Source organism: Scyliorhinus torazame, chromosome 9 (genome assembly GCF_047496885.1).
Source record: "Scyliorhinus torazame isolate Kashiwa2021f chromosome 9, sScyTor2.1, whole genome shotgun sequence".
Lineage (NCBI taxonomy): Eukaryota > Metazoa > Chordata > Chondrichthyes > Carcharhiniformes > Scyliorhinidae > Scyliorhinus > Scyliorhinus torazame.
The window spans coordinates 48145621-48162095 of NC_092715.1; the positions used below are offsets into that span (position 1 = coordinate 48145621).

Consider the following 16475-nt stretch of genomic DNA (forward strand, 5'->3'; position numbering starts at 1 on the left):
CTGGGATCTGTACCGCTGGCTGGGGGTACTGGTGGGAGATGGCCAGGGGGTGGGCTGTGGGGGCTTTTGAGACATGGGCTGGATTCTCCGTTTCTGAGGCTAAGTGTGCTGTCCATTAGCTGTTTACATTCCGAAATCCAGTTATTTTTCACACTGGAGCCCTCTCTATACACAGTAGGATCCAAGCTGGAATTTAAACCAACCCCTACACATACCAACACCTTTGTCCAGCATGAATCTAGCTATAGGCCCCATCCAGGGACAGAAATATTTAACACATCTAAAACAATATCTTATTTCTAATGTTTACCCACACATAGAAATCCCTTAAAACTACCTTTGTTTTCCGAACACCTGGTGGTTGCTTGGGCCACCATTTTAAAATTAACACCCTGCTGATCCCCAAATTCTGCCCTCATTCTGGCCATTTCATTCCCGGAGGAACAAAATCCAATTTATGCCCCGGAACATAAGGGACGGGATCCTCTGTCCCGCCGCACCCATTTTCTCATGCAGCGTGCCCCTGCCGGCAGCGGGATTCTCTGTTCCCGCAGCCAACCAATAGGGGTTCCCATTGTGGGCATCCCCAAGCCATCAGGAAATCCATGGGCGTGAGTGCGCGACTGGCGAAACGGAAGATCCCGCGACGGAGAATCTAGCCCAAGGTCCTTTAATGACTTGATCCTGTTCAGCTATTAATTTAAATCATAGCTGATCTATACCTCAACACCTATGCGCAATAGTCCTTGGTACCATTAACTAACAAAACTCTATCAGTCTCATTCTTAAAAATTCACCCACCTCACAGTATTTTAGGAGAGAGTTCCAGATTTTCACTACCGTGTGTCTGAAACAGTTCTTTCTGATTTCACTGCTGCTGAGCTTAACTTTAATTCTTAGGATATCTCCCTTGTTCCCAATTTCTATTGAATTTTAAAGACATCAGCCCTGTTTATCCAACCTATCCTCACATTTTAGCCCTTTAAGCCGGTATTGTTCTGTTGAATCTATGCAGTATCCCATCCAAGGCCATCAAAATCCCTCTGCTCCTCCATAGGCCCTAAAGTCTCACTAGTTAGAAAATATTCTGATTTGTCTTTCTTGATCCAAAGGTGGTTGAGCCATGGGTTGACCTCAAACCTCCCACATTGAAACACATTTGTCATAGATTTTCCCATTCACTTAGCCTGGTCCCTGCCCCTTTGTAACTTTCTGCTCATAACTTGGCATCATCTGCAAACTCAGATGTACAACTCTATTTCCTTCATTCAAGTCATTGATACATATATATTTATATTTATATAATGCCAGTCCAGATTCCTGGGGATGTGGCCTGGCCCGCGATCTGGGCCCACCGATCGGCGAGCCAGCCTGTCTGTCTCCCGGCCTCCTTTCTTCCGCACCAGCCCCTGTACTCCTGCGCCATGTTGCGTCGGGGCTGGCGCGGACAAGGGAGATACCGCGCATGTGCGGAAATCGCGACGGTGGAACTGCGCATGCGCGGGTTCGCGCCAGACCCACTGCGCATGCGCGCAACCCCCGGCGCCCATTCCACGGCCGGATCAGCAGCTGGAGCGGCGTGAACTGCTCCAGCGCCATGCTGGCCCCCCGGGGCTGTGTTGATGCCACCGAGAAACGCGACGGCGTTTCCGACGGTGTCAATACTTAGTCTCAGGGTCAGAGAGTCCCGCCCAAGGTTACCTATCTCCTCATCATTCTCTTTTCTGTGTTTAAGGCAAGATTTAACCAGTCCCACTGCTGCCTCTGGGCACTGAGGACCCGGGTTCGATCTGAGCCCCAGGTCACTGCCCATCTGGAATTTGCACATTCTCACCGTGTCTGCGTGGGTCTCACCCCACAACCCAAAAAGATGTGCAGGGTAGGTGGATTGGCCACGCTAAATTGCCCCTTAATTGGGAAAAAAAGAATGGGATACTGTAACTTTATTTTAAAGTTTTGACTGATGGCATTTGAAGAAGTCATCACATCTTTATAGACAACTGAAATTGCCCATAAATTGGCAACTTTGGAAATCCTATAATGACATTTGAGGACAGATGGACTGTGACAATGTAATGGGAGAGTTTATGAACCTGATGGCCATGTTACAAATATTAGACCTTTGTCTGATGAATGTGCTTTACTCAGGCTGAACAAACAAAAGAAGAACAAAAGCAGGAGTGGAGGGCTGAGAAACTGATGAGAATTGCCTCAAAGGAGGTGTGCAGGCTACGAGAGCAGAGCCAGAAGATGCCACTGCAGGTCCAGTCATTCAGGTAAGAATCTGTTTTTTTCTCCATTCTAGATATAAAAAGGGTTCACGGTTAGAAGACGAATAAGTGGAGAGTATTCCATCACACTCATGACTTAAGCTTTGTAGATGATGGACAAGCTTTGGGGAGTCGGGGGTGAGTTACTCACCACAGGATTCCCAGCCTCTGATCTGTTCCTTCAACCACACAGTTTATATGACTAGTCCAGTTCAGTTTCTGGTCAATGATAACTCCCAAGATGTTGATGGTAGGGGATTCAGTGATGATAATGCTGTGGAATGTCCAGGTGAGATGGATAGATTCACTGTTCTTGAAGATGGCCATTGACACCTATGTAACATAAATGTTCATTTTACAATAGACCATAAACTCTGGCGTTCGATCTGCTCATATCACAGGGCAGGTTTCAAAGTGCTATGTGTGATACTGAAACAACTGCTGCTAAGGATCGGTCTGTTAAGTTTCCAATATTGGATTTTCCTGATGTCATAAGAAAGGCGACACAGGCTAGTGGTGCAAATGCGGCGTGCGTTCAGATCCAATGGCTCTGGACCTCGTGCACTATGGAGAGATAAAGAGAGGAGAGGTTCCTCTTCCTGTGTCTGGAGAAATCTGAAAAATGGGCAAAAAGGTCAGCACAGGTCTCCATCTTGCCTGCCCTGACCTCATGTTTCCTGGGGCTTCCACATATGCCACTTGGGTCTCGGCAATGGGCACTGGACGCAATGAATAAACATGTCCCTTCTTCCTATTGACTTGGTAACAGGACGAACAATCATTAGTGGTCCTTTAGAAAATTATACGGGATCATGCAATTCTCACAGTCATCTGCTTCAAAACTGATTTCCAGCCTTCAGCATCTATATAAACGTCCCTTCAGTTCCTCTGATGGCCGACTCGATAAATGCAATGTCTAAGCGTAAATTATACAGACTAGGGCCGCGATTCTCCGACACCCCGCCGGGTCGGAGAATCCCCGGAATGAGGCGAGAATCCCGCCCCGACGCCGGCTGCCCTATTCTCCAGCGCCGTTTTTCGGGCAGCGACGGGATTCCCGCCATGCCGGTCGGGGGCCGTTGACAGCGGCCCCACCCCGGCGATTATCCAGGCCCGATGGGCCGAGTGGCCGTCCAGTTTTGGCCCAGTCCCGCCGGCGTGAATTACTCACCTTATGCATGGCGGGACCTGGCAGGTAAGCGTGCGGGGGCGGTCCTCGGGGTGGCGTGGGGGGATCCGACCCCGGGGGCCCCCACAGTGGCCTGGCCCGCGATCGGGGCCTACCGATCCTGCGGACGGGCAGTTTCCATGGGGGCCTTCTTTCCTCCGCGCCGGGCCCCTCTAGGGCCCGGCCATCTTGCCAGGGGGCCGGCACGGAAAAGAGAACCCCTGCGCAAACGCGGAAATATGCCGGCTGGTCTGTGCATGCGTGAAAATACGGCAGCTGTTCTACGCATGTGTAAGATCACGCCGGCCGTCCTGCGCATGCGCGAAAGTAAGATCATGCCGACCGTCCTCCGCATGCGCGAACTCGCGCCGGCCCTTCGGCGCTTGCTGGAGCGGCGCCAACCACTCCGGCGTGAAACTAGCCCCCGAGAATTTGGAGAATTCCTCACTTTCGGGGGCTGTTGATGCCGGAGTGGTTGTCGCCGGTTTTCCCGCCGGCGTGGGGACTTAGTCCCCAGAAGGGAGAACCCCGGCCCTAGATGTTTCCAGGTTGAATTTTCATCCGGTGCTGAGTTAGTCAGACCTGAGCCCAGCTTCTGTCACATTCATGGTTACATCGTATAATGGTTTTTGTGAACTCTCTGGCTGGGCTGGGAATGTCCTCGCAGAGAAATTTGCTAGTGCCATTGCGGAGGGATTAAATTAGAGAGGCAGAGAGGTGGGAACCTGAGCGGTGAGACACAAGAGAGGGTAACAAAGATAGAAATGAAAGACAGAGAAGTAGAAAGCAAAAGTGGAAGACAGACAAAGCTAGGGCTAGCAGCAAATAGAGCCATAGTACAAAACATACGTGTAAAAATGTGAAAAAGACAAGTCTAAAGGCATTGGCCAGGATTCTCCATCCCGGTCTTTGGTGGCTAGGAAAGCCGGTGAGGAGCGGAGAATCCAACAAGAGTCCCCAAACGGCATTTACACCGGTGGAATTTCCCATTCAGATGCCTCCCCGCACCGTCCCTGCCATGTAAGGTTGGGAATCTCATGACCATGCAATTACAGCTCATTAGCAGGCTTCTCTACTGCATTATATCCTCACTTTAGGAATTCTGCCCCCCCCCCTCAAGCCAATGTGACATCACATCGATGTGGTTTACAACAGGTCTGGACCAACAGAGACCTGGCGAACGGTTCTAGTCAGGGGCACACAAGTAAATACAGCCCCCAGGGGAGAGAGGGTCATGCCGGGGCAGTACTCTGGCAGTGTCCCCTGCACTGCCCCCTTGCACTGCCCATGGGGCGTGCAGCCCAGTCAGTGCAAGGGGGCTTCCGTTGTGGGGGGAGGGGGTTTCCCAGGGAGGATCCCGCATCCATGGTAGGGTGGGGGTGGGAGGGGAAGGTTGTTTTAACCATCAGTATGGTATTGTGGGACCCGCCACTCCAGGATTTTTTTTCAGGATGTCCAAACATTCAGTGGGAAAAGCCGACAGCACTTTTCCTCCCAAGTTGACATTCTGGGGAAAAAAAGCTAAAAAATTGTGGCCACTGTCTCTGAATGTCTGCAGCATTTGCGAGCATTAACAGCGCAAACTGACATACACAGTATGATATGAAGGTGACTTTCAAGGAAGCCTCTGACACTTGTAAGAGCTGCTGCTTTGAACACTTTTGTCTGAGGCGGCATATGTTAGGGAAGAGTATGTGAAACTGCAGTGAACTTTCAATCTTCTGCCTGGACTGCTCTTCAGCATTTTGGCAGGAGTGACCGGTGGGAGCGTCTGTTGAGGGTCTTTGATGGAAGGGTCCCTGATGGGGAGGTCTCTGATGGAGATTTCTTTTTTTTTTAAATATGTTTTATTGAAAATTTTTTCCCAAACAACAATTTTTCCCCTCTTACAAAGCAAACGCAACAATAACAATACAGAAATTTTTAACAATACACAAGTAACAAAACCCCTTTATCTTTGACCTAAACTAAACTAACCCCCCCCCCCTCCCCCCTTCCCCTTGGGTTGCTGCTGCTGGTCACCTGTCTTCCCTCTAACGTTCCCCTAGGTAGTCGAGAAATGGCTGCTGATGGAGATTTCTGATGGGTCTCTGATGGAGGTTCTCTGTTGGGGGTTTCTGATGGGGGGTGCTATGGGGGGGGGCGGTGGGAATAGGGTTCGGATTATCCTCATGCATGTATGCTGTGTGGGGGGGGGGGGGGGGGGGGGAAGGTGACCTATTATCCCGTGGTGGGGAGGATGCCCTTCGTTTTGGAGGCAGGATTTGCATTGTTGGGGATGTGGGTCCATTGCCGGACCTTGGTATCAGGCCGCCTGCTCAAAAGGTGGCCCGATACCGGGATTCCGATGGGATCCGCCGAGCTCTCCCCATGCATAAATTAGCATGGTGAAGGGGAGAGTCACACATACCGGGTCCCCCTCCCTACACCAGCGGGGGCCAGTAGTGATTCTCCGCTGACAAGAGCACTTTGCCTCCAGAATGGAGAATCCAGGCGAGTATCTTTTTGAGAAAGAGTTAAATATAGTTCTTGGGGTTAAAGGGATCAAAGCATATGGGGGGGAAGTGAGAACAGGCCATTGAGTTGAATAATCAGCCCTAATCATAATGAATGGTGGAGTGAATTCGAAGGGCCAAATAGTCTACTCCTGTTCCTATTTTCAATGTTTTCTATATGTGTCTAAAAGTGTCAAGGAGTATGGGGTGAGTGTTGGAGTACGGCATGGAGATAGAGGATCAACCATGACCATGTGGAATGACGGTGTGGGCTCAAATGGCCGACTCCTGCTCCTATTTTCTATGTTTCTTTGAACTTGCTATGCCATCAGTGATCTTGTACAATTCTTGCTGCAGTTGGAGAAGATGTTGTCATTTGCTCATAAAATAAAGATTTACATTCTACAGCACCTTTTGTGACCACAGGAGGTCCCAATATGCTTCACAGCCAATGACATGCTTTGAAGTATATTCGTTGTTGCTATGTAGGAAACATGGCAGCCAATTCACGCACAGCAAGCTCCCACAAATAGCATTGCGATAATGATCAAATAATTTGTTTTTAATGACGTTGGTTGGAGGTTATTTGGGGCAGTGGGTACATTCCCTGCCTCTGAACCAGAGGCTCTGGGTACAAGTCCTCCTCCAGGACCAGATGGCCAAGGAAGATGCGTTCATAACATGACTAAACAGGTCGAATACCAACCTGTAAATCCTTCCAACATGTGCCAATGGCAGGAGGTAACAGAGGGAGAGATTCCTGGTCTGCCATTTGATGAAAAGAAAATTGGAGCTTCTATCATCGTTATTCATAGCTTCAGGCTACAATATGCATGTGAAAGGATACGTTGTCACAGCAACATAAGTTCCCTTGGTTGGGGGTGGGGTGGGGGGGGCTGGGTGGCCGGTGAAGATCCAATTGGCGCCACAAGTACAAGGTCCGATCCACGTTCTGGCTGGGGTGGATTGGGGACCTATTTCTTTGCCCTACCAATGGTGGAGGCCGTAGCTCTGTGGGTCAGACCTGCATTTGGGCAGGGAAGTGAAGATAATGTTGGTTGTGGGATAAATATTGGCAAGGACATCTGGAGGATTTCCCATACTCTTCTTCAAAATAATACCATGGGATCTTCTGTATTGCCTTGAGAGGGAGGATGGAATTTTGATTTAATGTCTCAACAGAAAGACAACAATTCCAACAGTAGTCCACCAGGACTAAGTACTCAGGTCTGTGGGGTGCAACTTCACCCTATCACTTTCTGAATTATAGACAAAAGTGAGAAGGCAAAAAATTGATTGATTGATTGATTGTCACATGCACTGAAGTTAAGTGAAAAGTATTTGTCTGTGGCCAAGGGAATGTACACAATATGTACATAGTAGACAAAACAATAATCGACAAAGTACATTGACAAAATGTACATCGATAAATAGTGATTGGTTACAGTGCAGAACAAGGGCCAAACAAAGCAAATGCATGGGCAAGAGCAGCATAGGGTGTCATGAATAGTGTTCTTACAGGGAACAGATCAGTCCGAGGGGGAGTCTTTGGGGAGTCTAGTAGCTGTGGGGAAGAAGCAGTTCCTATGTCTGGATGTGTGGGTCTTCAGACTTCTGTATCTTCTGCCTGATGGCAGGGTCTGGAAGAGGGCAAAGCCTGGGTGGGAGGGGTCTCTGACAATGCTGTCTGCCTTCCTGAGGCAGTGGGAGGTGCAGACAGAATCAATGGGAGGGTGGTAAGCTTCTGTGATGCGTTGGGCTGAGTTCACCCCACTCTGCAGTTTTTTGCGATCTTGGGCCGAGCAATTGCCATGCCAAGCTTTGATGCAGCTGGATAGGATGCTCTCTATGGTACATCTGTAGAAGTTTGTGAGTGTCGATGCAGACATGCCGAAATAATGCACAGCACAAAGTAAATAATTGTTTCATCTGTTGCAGGGAGAAGATGGCGTTTTTCACCAGAGCGAAGATCAGCATCCCTTCACTACCTGCTGATGATGTATAATTAGTTTATCATGTAGATTACAAAGTACTTTTCAGCATTATAGCAGATTTTGATAGTTAGCTGGATAAAATCTTTTCAACATTCTGCCGATATACATCTTTGTAAAATAATTGTAATTCAATACCTCGGTATGTAAAAAAAAATGTTGCCAGAGAAACTAAAGTAGTCTAATTCTGAAGCAGTCATGCTAATTTTGTACAGTTTGTATGTATTTTTTGGTTTGCTCTTATTTTGTAAAAATGGGATACAGGAATGGTAGCATTTCAAAAAAATGTATTCTGTTGAACAGCACTGCATTTTAGAAGGAAACTTACGAATCCCCCCCCCCACCCACCCCCATCACCCTCTTCCCACCGAACTCTCCTGTTCAACAGAAGATATTTTATTCTTTGTGAATGTTTGCGTAAGATCTGACTGTGATTGTGGCTATGAGCCACAGAATATTTTTGTACTAAGGGTTTGAAGCTGTCGGCTTTATTTTTTTTGATGTGTTCTTAATGATTCTGTGACGACGCTTTTCGAGACCAGTGCTTGCACAGTATTCACCTCCCACCAGTGCCTCGAGGTTTATTTTTCTCCCCACTGCCCGTGCTCTGCCCCCCCCCCCCCCCCCCCCCCACCTCTCAATCCAGTGTTTCACACCTCGGTGTTCGCACCTCTGCACAGGGTGGCCTGGCCTTGTGGGTGGTGAGCCTAAAACTCCTTATGTGAACTTTACAGTATTTTCCATTGATCGGTCTCAATTGTTTCAATTTTCTGCAGCTGGGGGCAATGTCATCACATCTGTGATCTTGAGAATGTCTGTGTGCTGCTTCTACCACTCTCCTTTCAACACGAGCAACATTAATCATTTCACCCTTTAAATGCCGCTTTTAGTTGGGAGATTTTAAACGCTGTCCATTTGGTTGAAGAACATCTGCAGGGCTGGTTTATTCATCAACTTCTGGTGATGAGTATTGATAAGGCATTTGGGGTAGAGTCGCTAGTATAAAAGCAAATTACTGTAGATGCTGGAATCTGAAACCAAAAGGGAAAATGCTGGGAATTCTCAGCAGGTTTGGCAGCATCTGTAGGGAGAGAAAAGAGCTAACCTTTCGAGTCCAGGATGTCCCTTTGTCAAAGCTGTCTCTGGTATGCCAGTTTAAAATTTGTGATGCACATTCTTTTTTGTTTTTTTCTTTTTGCGCATTCCCACAAACTCCCCAAAACAAGGGCATCCCATTTTTAAAATACCTCGATCCCTTATTAACTTGGTAAGTCCGTGGAACTCGATCATACAGACATGAAAGATCCGGTTTCTACCCCCAACCTGTGCCAAATGAGTTAATATCTCCTAGGCCGGCAGTTGCAGGAACAATAATTATCCACAATGCACTTGAGGTAGAGAGGCAGGGAAACGTAACTCAGGAACCCCAATCCTATGACTCGCTACTGACTGGAAAGTGTATGTGTGTGTGTGTGGATTTGAATGAGGTTAGGTCCAGCTCCCCTTCCAACATTATCAAATGGTCTACCAACTCTCACTGCCTCGGCTGACCCATGACCAGTTGGCCAGAGCTTGCTAGTCAGGTGGGTACTGTCTGTGGAACCATACCGGGTGGCTTCAGGAAGAAGCAAAGAAAATTGATAGGTGGGGGAAAGGAATTTTTAAAAATTGAGTTCAATCTTTTTACCCTGCGAATTATTACGGCAGCTCTCAAAAGATTAGAATAGCCAACTTTTAAAGCACATGTAACTGAAATATTTATTGGTATTCAACTGCTGGGGAGCAAAGTGAACTATTCATTTTAGCACAGTCCATTTGTAAGTGGTAGCGACTGTAGAAAAGCAAACCTTTGAGGTTGATTAACACTTTTTTTTTGCCTGACCTCTGCGAAATAATGATATTTCTCATTGGAAATTGACCCCACCCATCTCACTTTTCCTCAGTACATTTCAGATTAGATGTAAGTAAAATATCACTATAGGCAAAGCAAAATGATAATAATAATCTTTATTTGTGTCACAAGTAGGCTTACTTTAACACTGCAATGAAGTTCCTGTGGAAATCCCCTAGGCGCCACACTCCTGTGCCTGTTCAGGTACACTGAGGGAGAATTCAGAATGTCCAATTCACCTAACAGCATATCTTTCTGTCCTTGTGGGAGGAAACCCACGCAGACACGGGGAGAACGTGCAGACTCCGCACAGGCTGACCCAAGCCGGAAATCGCATCCGGATCCCTGCCGCTGGGAAGCAACAGTGCTAACCACTATGCTACCATGCCGCCCAATTGTCCAAGGATGCAGTTAAACAGCTACCTCCATGAACCATCTTAACGTTTCGAAAGGTTTTCGCATGTGATGTGGACAACACTGACGAGGCCGCATTTATGGCCCATCCATAAGCTGTTCTTCGTATAACTAAGTGTCTTACGAGACCAATAAAAGTCAATCACACAGTATGGTCTAGAGGCCCACGTAGGCCAGAGCAGGTAAGAGTGGCAGGTTCCCTTTCCCTGAAGGACATTATATAGGAACAGGACTAGGTCATTCAACCCCTCAAGCCTGTTCCGCATTTAACGGGATCATGGCTGATCTGTGGGCTGACTCCATATACCTGCCTTTGACCCAGATCCTTTAATATCTTTGCTTAACAAAAATCTATCTGTCTCAGATGTAAAATTAACAACAGTTCTAGCTTCCAACTGCTGTTTGTGGGAGAGAGTGCCAAACCTCTACCACCCTTTGCGTGAAGAGGTGCTTTCTAACATCTCTCCTGAACGTTCTGGCCCTAACATTTAAACTATGCCCCCTAGTTTTAGAATTTCCAACCTGTGAAAATAGTGTTTTCCTGTTAATATCTTGAAGACTTCTATCAGATCACCCCTTAACCTTCTACATTCTAGCGAAAACATGCTTAATCTGTGTAATCTCTCCTCATATCTTAACCCCTGTAGAACAGGTATAATATTTGTAAACCTACGTTGCACTCCCTCCAAGGCCAATATATTCTTCCTAAGATGAGGTGCCCAGAACTGCTCACAGTACTCCAAGTGGGGTCTCACCAGGGTTTTGTATAGCTGCAGCATTACTTTGGTATCTTTATATTCCAATCCTCTAGATATAAAAGCTAGCATTCCATTAGCCTTTTTCATTATTTTCTGCACTGGTTCATGACATTTTGAAGATCCATGCACCTGAACCCCAAACCTAACCTCTTCCCATTTAGAAACTCTATCCTTTTTTGGTCCAAAATGGATAACCTCGCATTTATTTACATTGAATTCCATCTGCCACAATTTTGCCCATTCACCTAGTCTGTCAATATCTCCTTGCAATTTTATGCTATCATCTAGATTGTCTACAATGCCACTTAACTTTGCATCATCAGCAAATTTGGATATATGATTTTCTATGGCATCAGCCAAGTTATTAATGAATAATGTGAATGATTGAGGCCCCAATCAGATCCCTGTGGTACACCACTACTCACCTCCTGCCAATTAGAGTTCTTATCATTATTCCCCACTCTCTGTCACCTGCCACTCAACCAGTTTCCTGACCATGTCAATGATTTGCCCTCAACTCCGTGGGCTTCCACCTTAGTTAACAGTCTCTTATGTGGAACTTTATTAAATACCTTCTAGAAGTCCATATAAATGACATTCATAGACATTCCCCTGTCCACTACCTTAATCATCTCTTCAAAAATTCAATGAGATTTGTCAGGCATGACCTTCCCTTCATTGGATTTTTACAACAATCAGACAGCTCTGATGGTAATTTATCTGGTGTTAATAAGATTACCAGATTTACAGAATCCAGTTCCTCAACTGGTCACAGCGGAATCTAAACTCATGACCTGAGGACTGATAGTCCTGTACTATAACCACTACACCATTGTAACGCAAGGTAATAATGATTATCCTCTGATCATCCATTTTTAAAAATATATATATATGATATTTTAACTATGTACCTTACTGAACAAAATAAGTTTAAAAAACAGCCAAAAAATGGATTGATGTAGTTTTATCTTACCTGGTCATTATGTACAATGATGTTGTAAGCATATTCTTTTTGAATATATACACAATGTTGCTGCACATTGTTATCAGAGCACCTCTTCCCTCATTGGGGGCGAGGTGGGGGAGCAGGTAAACAGATGTGAGCTGAAAAACAAGCAGCATCAGACACAAAAAGCTCTCAGAGCTATAACTTTCTATACAAGAGCAAAGGTATTCCAATGTCTGAATGTAGAATTTTTCATGGGAAGGCACTGGAAGGTTCTGCGAATACCTTGTGAAATACCATGGGCGGGATTCTCCGCTGGCGTGATTCTCCATTTTGCCGGCGCCCGGGGGTTTCCCGACGGCGTGGGGCTGCCCCACAATGGGAAACCCCATTGACCGACTGGCGTAACGGAGAATCCCGCTGGCGGGTCGGGGCAGAAATGCGGTGGGGGAGGGAATATTTTTTATTCTTTTTCACATTTTCTCCCAAATTTACACCCACCAACAACAAACAATAATCAGTAACAAATATGTCAATCCCCATATCAATAACAACGGTCCCATCCTCCCACCAAACCCCAAACATTAGCCCGCATGTTCACATAAACAAATGACAAAAAGGAATCAGGAATCAACACACACCGTCCCCCTCCCCCCCAACAGTCCCACCAAGCCCCCCCGACTAATGTTCGATGTTATCCAGTTCTTCAAAGTGCATGATGAATAATGCCCATGAATTGTAGAACCCCTCCATCCTTCCCCTCAGTTTAAGCTTAACCTTCTCAAGAGTGAAGAATTCCAACAAGTCCCCCCCCCCCCCCCCCCCCCCGCCATGCTAGAGCACAGAGTGGAGAGGTTGCTCTCCATCCCATCAGGATCCGCCTTCGGACGGTCAACGAGGCCCGAATATGGCTACCCGGGGGCCCGAGTCCAGTTTCACGTGCACCACTTTATAAATTACCCTAAAAACCTCCTTCCAGTAATCCTGTAGCTTTGGACAGGACCAGAACATATGAACGTGATTAGCGGCCCCCTCCCCCCGCAACAGTCACACACATCTACTCCTTCAAAGAATCGGCTCATCCTCGCCCTCGTGAGGTGTGCTCTGTATACCACCTTCAGCTGTATCAGCCCCAACGTTGCGCACGAGGTGGAGGCATTCACTATCCGGAGCACCTCACACCAGAACCCCTCCTCCATATTGTATCCCAACTCTTCCTCCCACTTTGCTTTGATCCCTTCCAGTGGTGCCTTCTCCTCTTCCAAAATAGCTCTGTAAACCACTGACATTACCCCCTTCTCCAGTCCCCTGTCGTCAGCACCTCCTCCAGCAATGTGGAGGCCGGCTCCACTGGGAAGCTCTGTATCTCCTTTCTGGCAAAATCTCAAACCTGCATGTATCTAAACATTTCCCCCTGCTCCAGCCCATACTTCGCTTCCAGCTCCTTCAGCCCTGCAAACCGACCCCTAGGAAACAAACCTTTTAGTGTCTTAATCCCCTTCTCCTCCCATTTCCTAAAATTTTCATCCCACCTCCCTGGCTCAAATCTGTGGTTCCCCTGAATCAGCATTTCCCTTGACCCTGCCCCCAACCCGAAGTGTTGGCGTAACTGCCTCCAAATTCTCAATGAAGCTATTATTACCGGACTCCCTGAGTACGTCCCCGGGGCTATCGGGAGTGGCGCTGTTGCCAGTGCATTCAATCCCGACCCCCTGCACAAACTCTCCTCCATTCTGACCCACTGGGAATCAACCCCTCTTACCCAGCTCCGCACCTTCTCCACATTCGCCGCCCAGTAGTAATACATCAGGGGCGTCATTCTCCGCCGGCGGGAGTCTCCGTTTTGCCGGCGCCCGGGGGTTTCCCGACGGCGTGGGGCTGCCCCACAATGGGAAACCCCATTGACCGGCCGGTGTAACGGAGCATCCCGCCGGCGGGTCGGGGAAGAATGTGGCCGGGCGGGATGGAGAATTTCGCTCCAGGTTCGGAAGACCCAAACCCCCTGCCTACTTTCCCCTCTGTAGCAGCACCTTTCTAACTCTGGCCACCTTAGGCATACTGTTTAATCATGAATTCTTACAGCACAGAACAGGTAATTTGGCCTGTCAAGTCTATGACGTTATTTTATTCCACATGATCCAACTAGCCTAACATCATTCCCTTTCCTCTTGCCATAACCTTTGATCTTCTTCTACCCAAAAATAAAATGCCTTTCCTTTGGATGTGCACCACCTCCTTTTACATAGTATTACCCTCCCCTCCCATGTTGAATTGTCGTTACTGCAAGGACATCCTTGCTTTCTTCTATTTTGTATTTGACTACTAGAAGATCTAACATCTTATAAGGTCAATGTTAAGCTGGAAATTCTGTGACTATTTAATGTAGAACTAAATGACATAATGAAGGATCTGTTTCAGATTACATGTGTATGTCTGATATGTAAAAAAAATGAAGTATTTACAGTGATATTCTTAGACTTGTGCCTTTTAAGCCTCCTGTTTATTTATTACAGTCTTATTTATGTTTTGTTCTGTGTAGTTCAGTTCTGGACATTTTTTTAAATTCTTATTAAGACTGCAGTTGGCATATTCCGATGTTTAGAGTTATTTTCGTAAACAGTAAAAATATGTTCACAGAATTTTGGTAAAGAGGAAAGAAACTCAATGGGTTAGTTAGCAGTCATTATCTTGACACTTTTAAAATGTGCTTTGTATTTTTCAAAGCAGTACAGGGTGGGACTTCTGTACAAAGAAATAAAGTTCCAGGCTGGAGTTAGGTGTCTTCAAGACACTTCTGTCAGAATTTTTCAGAATGATTCATTAAAGGCCTTATCATTAGTTTTGTTGAATTGTTAACATTGAAGAATAGTCAGGTTTTTTTTGCGCATTTGAAATTGAGGTTTAACTTATGAAGTAAGCTGTTTCCATCATAAAATGCGAGGCAGCTATTACTGTGGTAGGTATTCAATAAGGAAATCACTGAAGTTAAATTTGTTCTTGACAATTGTATCTATTTTTTGCTATGACACAATTTTATAAAAAAAAGAGTTCTTAATCACTCTATACGTCGATAGCAGTATTAATTTATTTCCTGCATACTACACCCTAATGTAATATATAAACGTAGGTGCACCATGGTAAACCATATTAATCAATGGAGTGTTGATGACTACATCTGACTTTACTGAGCCTTCGCTGTGATTTGTTTTCTGTATAAAAGTGAAGAAAAAACTTTGCAAGGATATTTTATCTTTCATATTGAATACCATTAAAATGAATATAAAAATGTGAGTTATGTAGTCACAAGCGTTTAATCGAACAACATTGTCTTATCAAAGATGGTACCTGGAAAGTATATTGGGGTCTTAATTCCAACCGCATTTTTTCTAAATTGAGAGAACACATTGGTTCACAAATGCTCAGAACTGAACTAGCTAGCCGAACATGTTTCCCTCAAATTATGGCTTTCATTCTAATTTTAGATCTCCTATAGTGTACAAATCACGTTGAGTACTGTGGTCTATGCACTTTTCCACATGTTTCAGTGATTGATTAAAAAAAAACAGTTTTTGAAGGAAGAAAATGTTGTCTTTTTTTGGCATGGAAAATTCATGTTATCATCGGGCTTTTCTGTTTCCGAAAAATAGTTTATTTAATAGTTTATTAATCCTCTGCTATTTTCTCCAACTCCAGTGTGATGCCACCACCAAACACATCTTCCCTTCACTCCCTCTGTCAGCATTCCGCAGAGACCATTCGCTCCGAGACAATCTAGTCCACTCCTCCACCATACCCAGTACCTCTCCCATCACCCATGGCACCTTCCCATGCAATCGCAGAAGGTGTAACACCTGCCCCTTTACCTCTTCCATGCTTAATATCCCAGGCCCAAAACACTCATTCCAGGTTAAGCAGCGTTTCACTTGCATCTCTTCCAATTTGGTCTACTGCATTCGCTGCTCCCAATGTGGTCTCCTCTATATCGGAGAGACCAAACGCAGACTGGGTGATAGCTTTGCTGAGCATAGAACATAGAACATTACAGCGCAGTACAGGCCCTTCGGCCCTCGATGTTGCGCCAACCTGTGAAACCACTCTTAAAGCCCATCTACACTATTCCCTTATCGTCCATATGTCTATCCAATGACCATTTGAATGCCCTTAGTGTTGGCGAGTCCACTACTGTTGCAGGCAGGGCATTCTACGCCCTTACTACTCTCTGAGTAAAGAACCTACCTCTGACATCTGTCCTATATCTATCTCCCCTCAATTTAAAGCTATGTCCCCCTCGTGCTAGACATCACCATCCGAGGAAAAAGGTTCTCACTGTCCACCCTATCCAATCCTCTGATCATCTTGTATGCCTCAATTAAGTCACCTCTTAACCTTCTTCTCTCTAACGAAAAAAGCCTCAAGTCCCTCAACCTTTCCTCATAAGATCTTCCCTCCATACCAGGCAACATTCTGGTAAATTTCCTCTGCACCCTTTCCAATGCTTCCACATCCTTTCTAAAATGCGGCGACCAGAATTGCACGCAATAC

The 16475-nt window shown here is 46.1% G+C and overlaps 1 protein-coding gene across 3 annotated transcripts in view; it reads left to right on the forward strand.

The window, feature by feature from the left end:
* Nucleotides 1–15516, forward strand: part of LOC140429171 (protein WWC2-like) — a 334080-nt gene extending 318564 nt beyond the window's left edge. For all 3 annotated transcript variants that reach the window (XM_072515837.1, XM_072515838.1, XM_072515839.1), the window contains exons 22-23: nt 2149–2276; nt 7872–15516. In XM_072515837.1, the coding sequence (XP_072371938.1) occupies nt 2149–2276; nt 7872–7938 (195 nt within the window). In that variant the 3' untranslated portion in view covers nt 7939–15516. The remainder of the gene's footprint in view (nt 1–2148; nt 2277–7871) is intronic.
* The last annotated feature ends 959 nt before the right edge of the window (nt 15517–16475 follow it).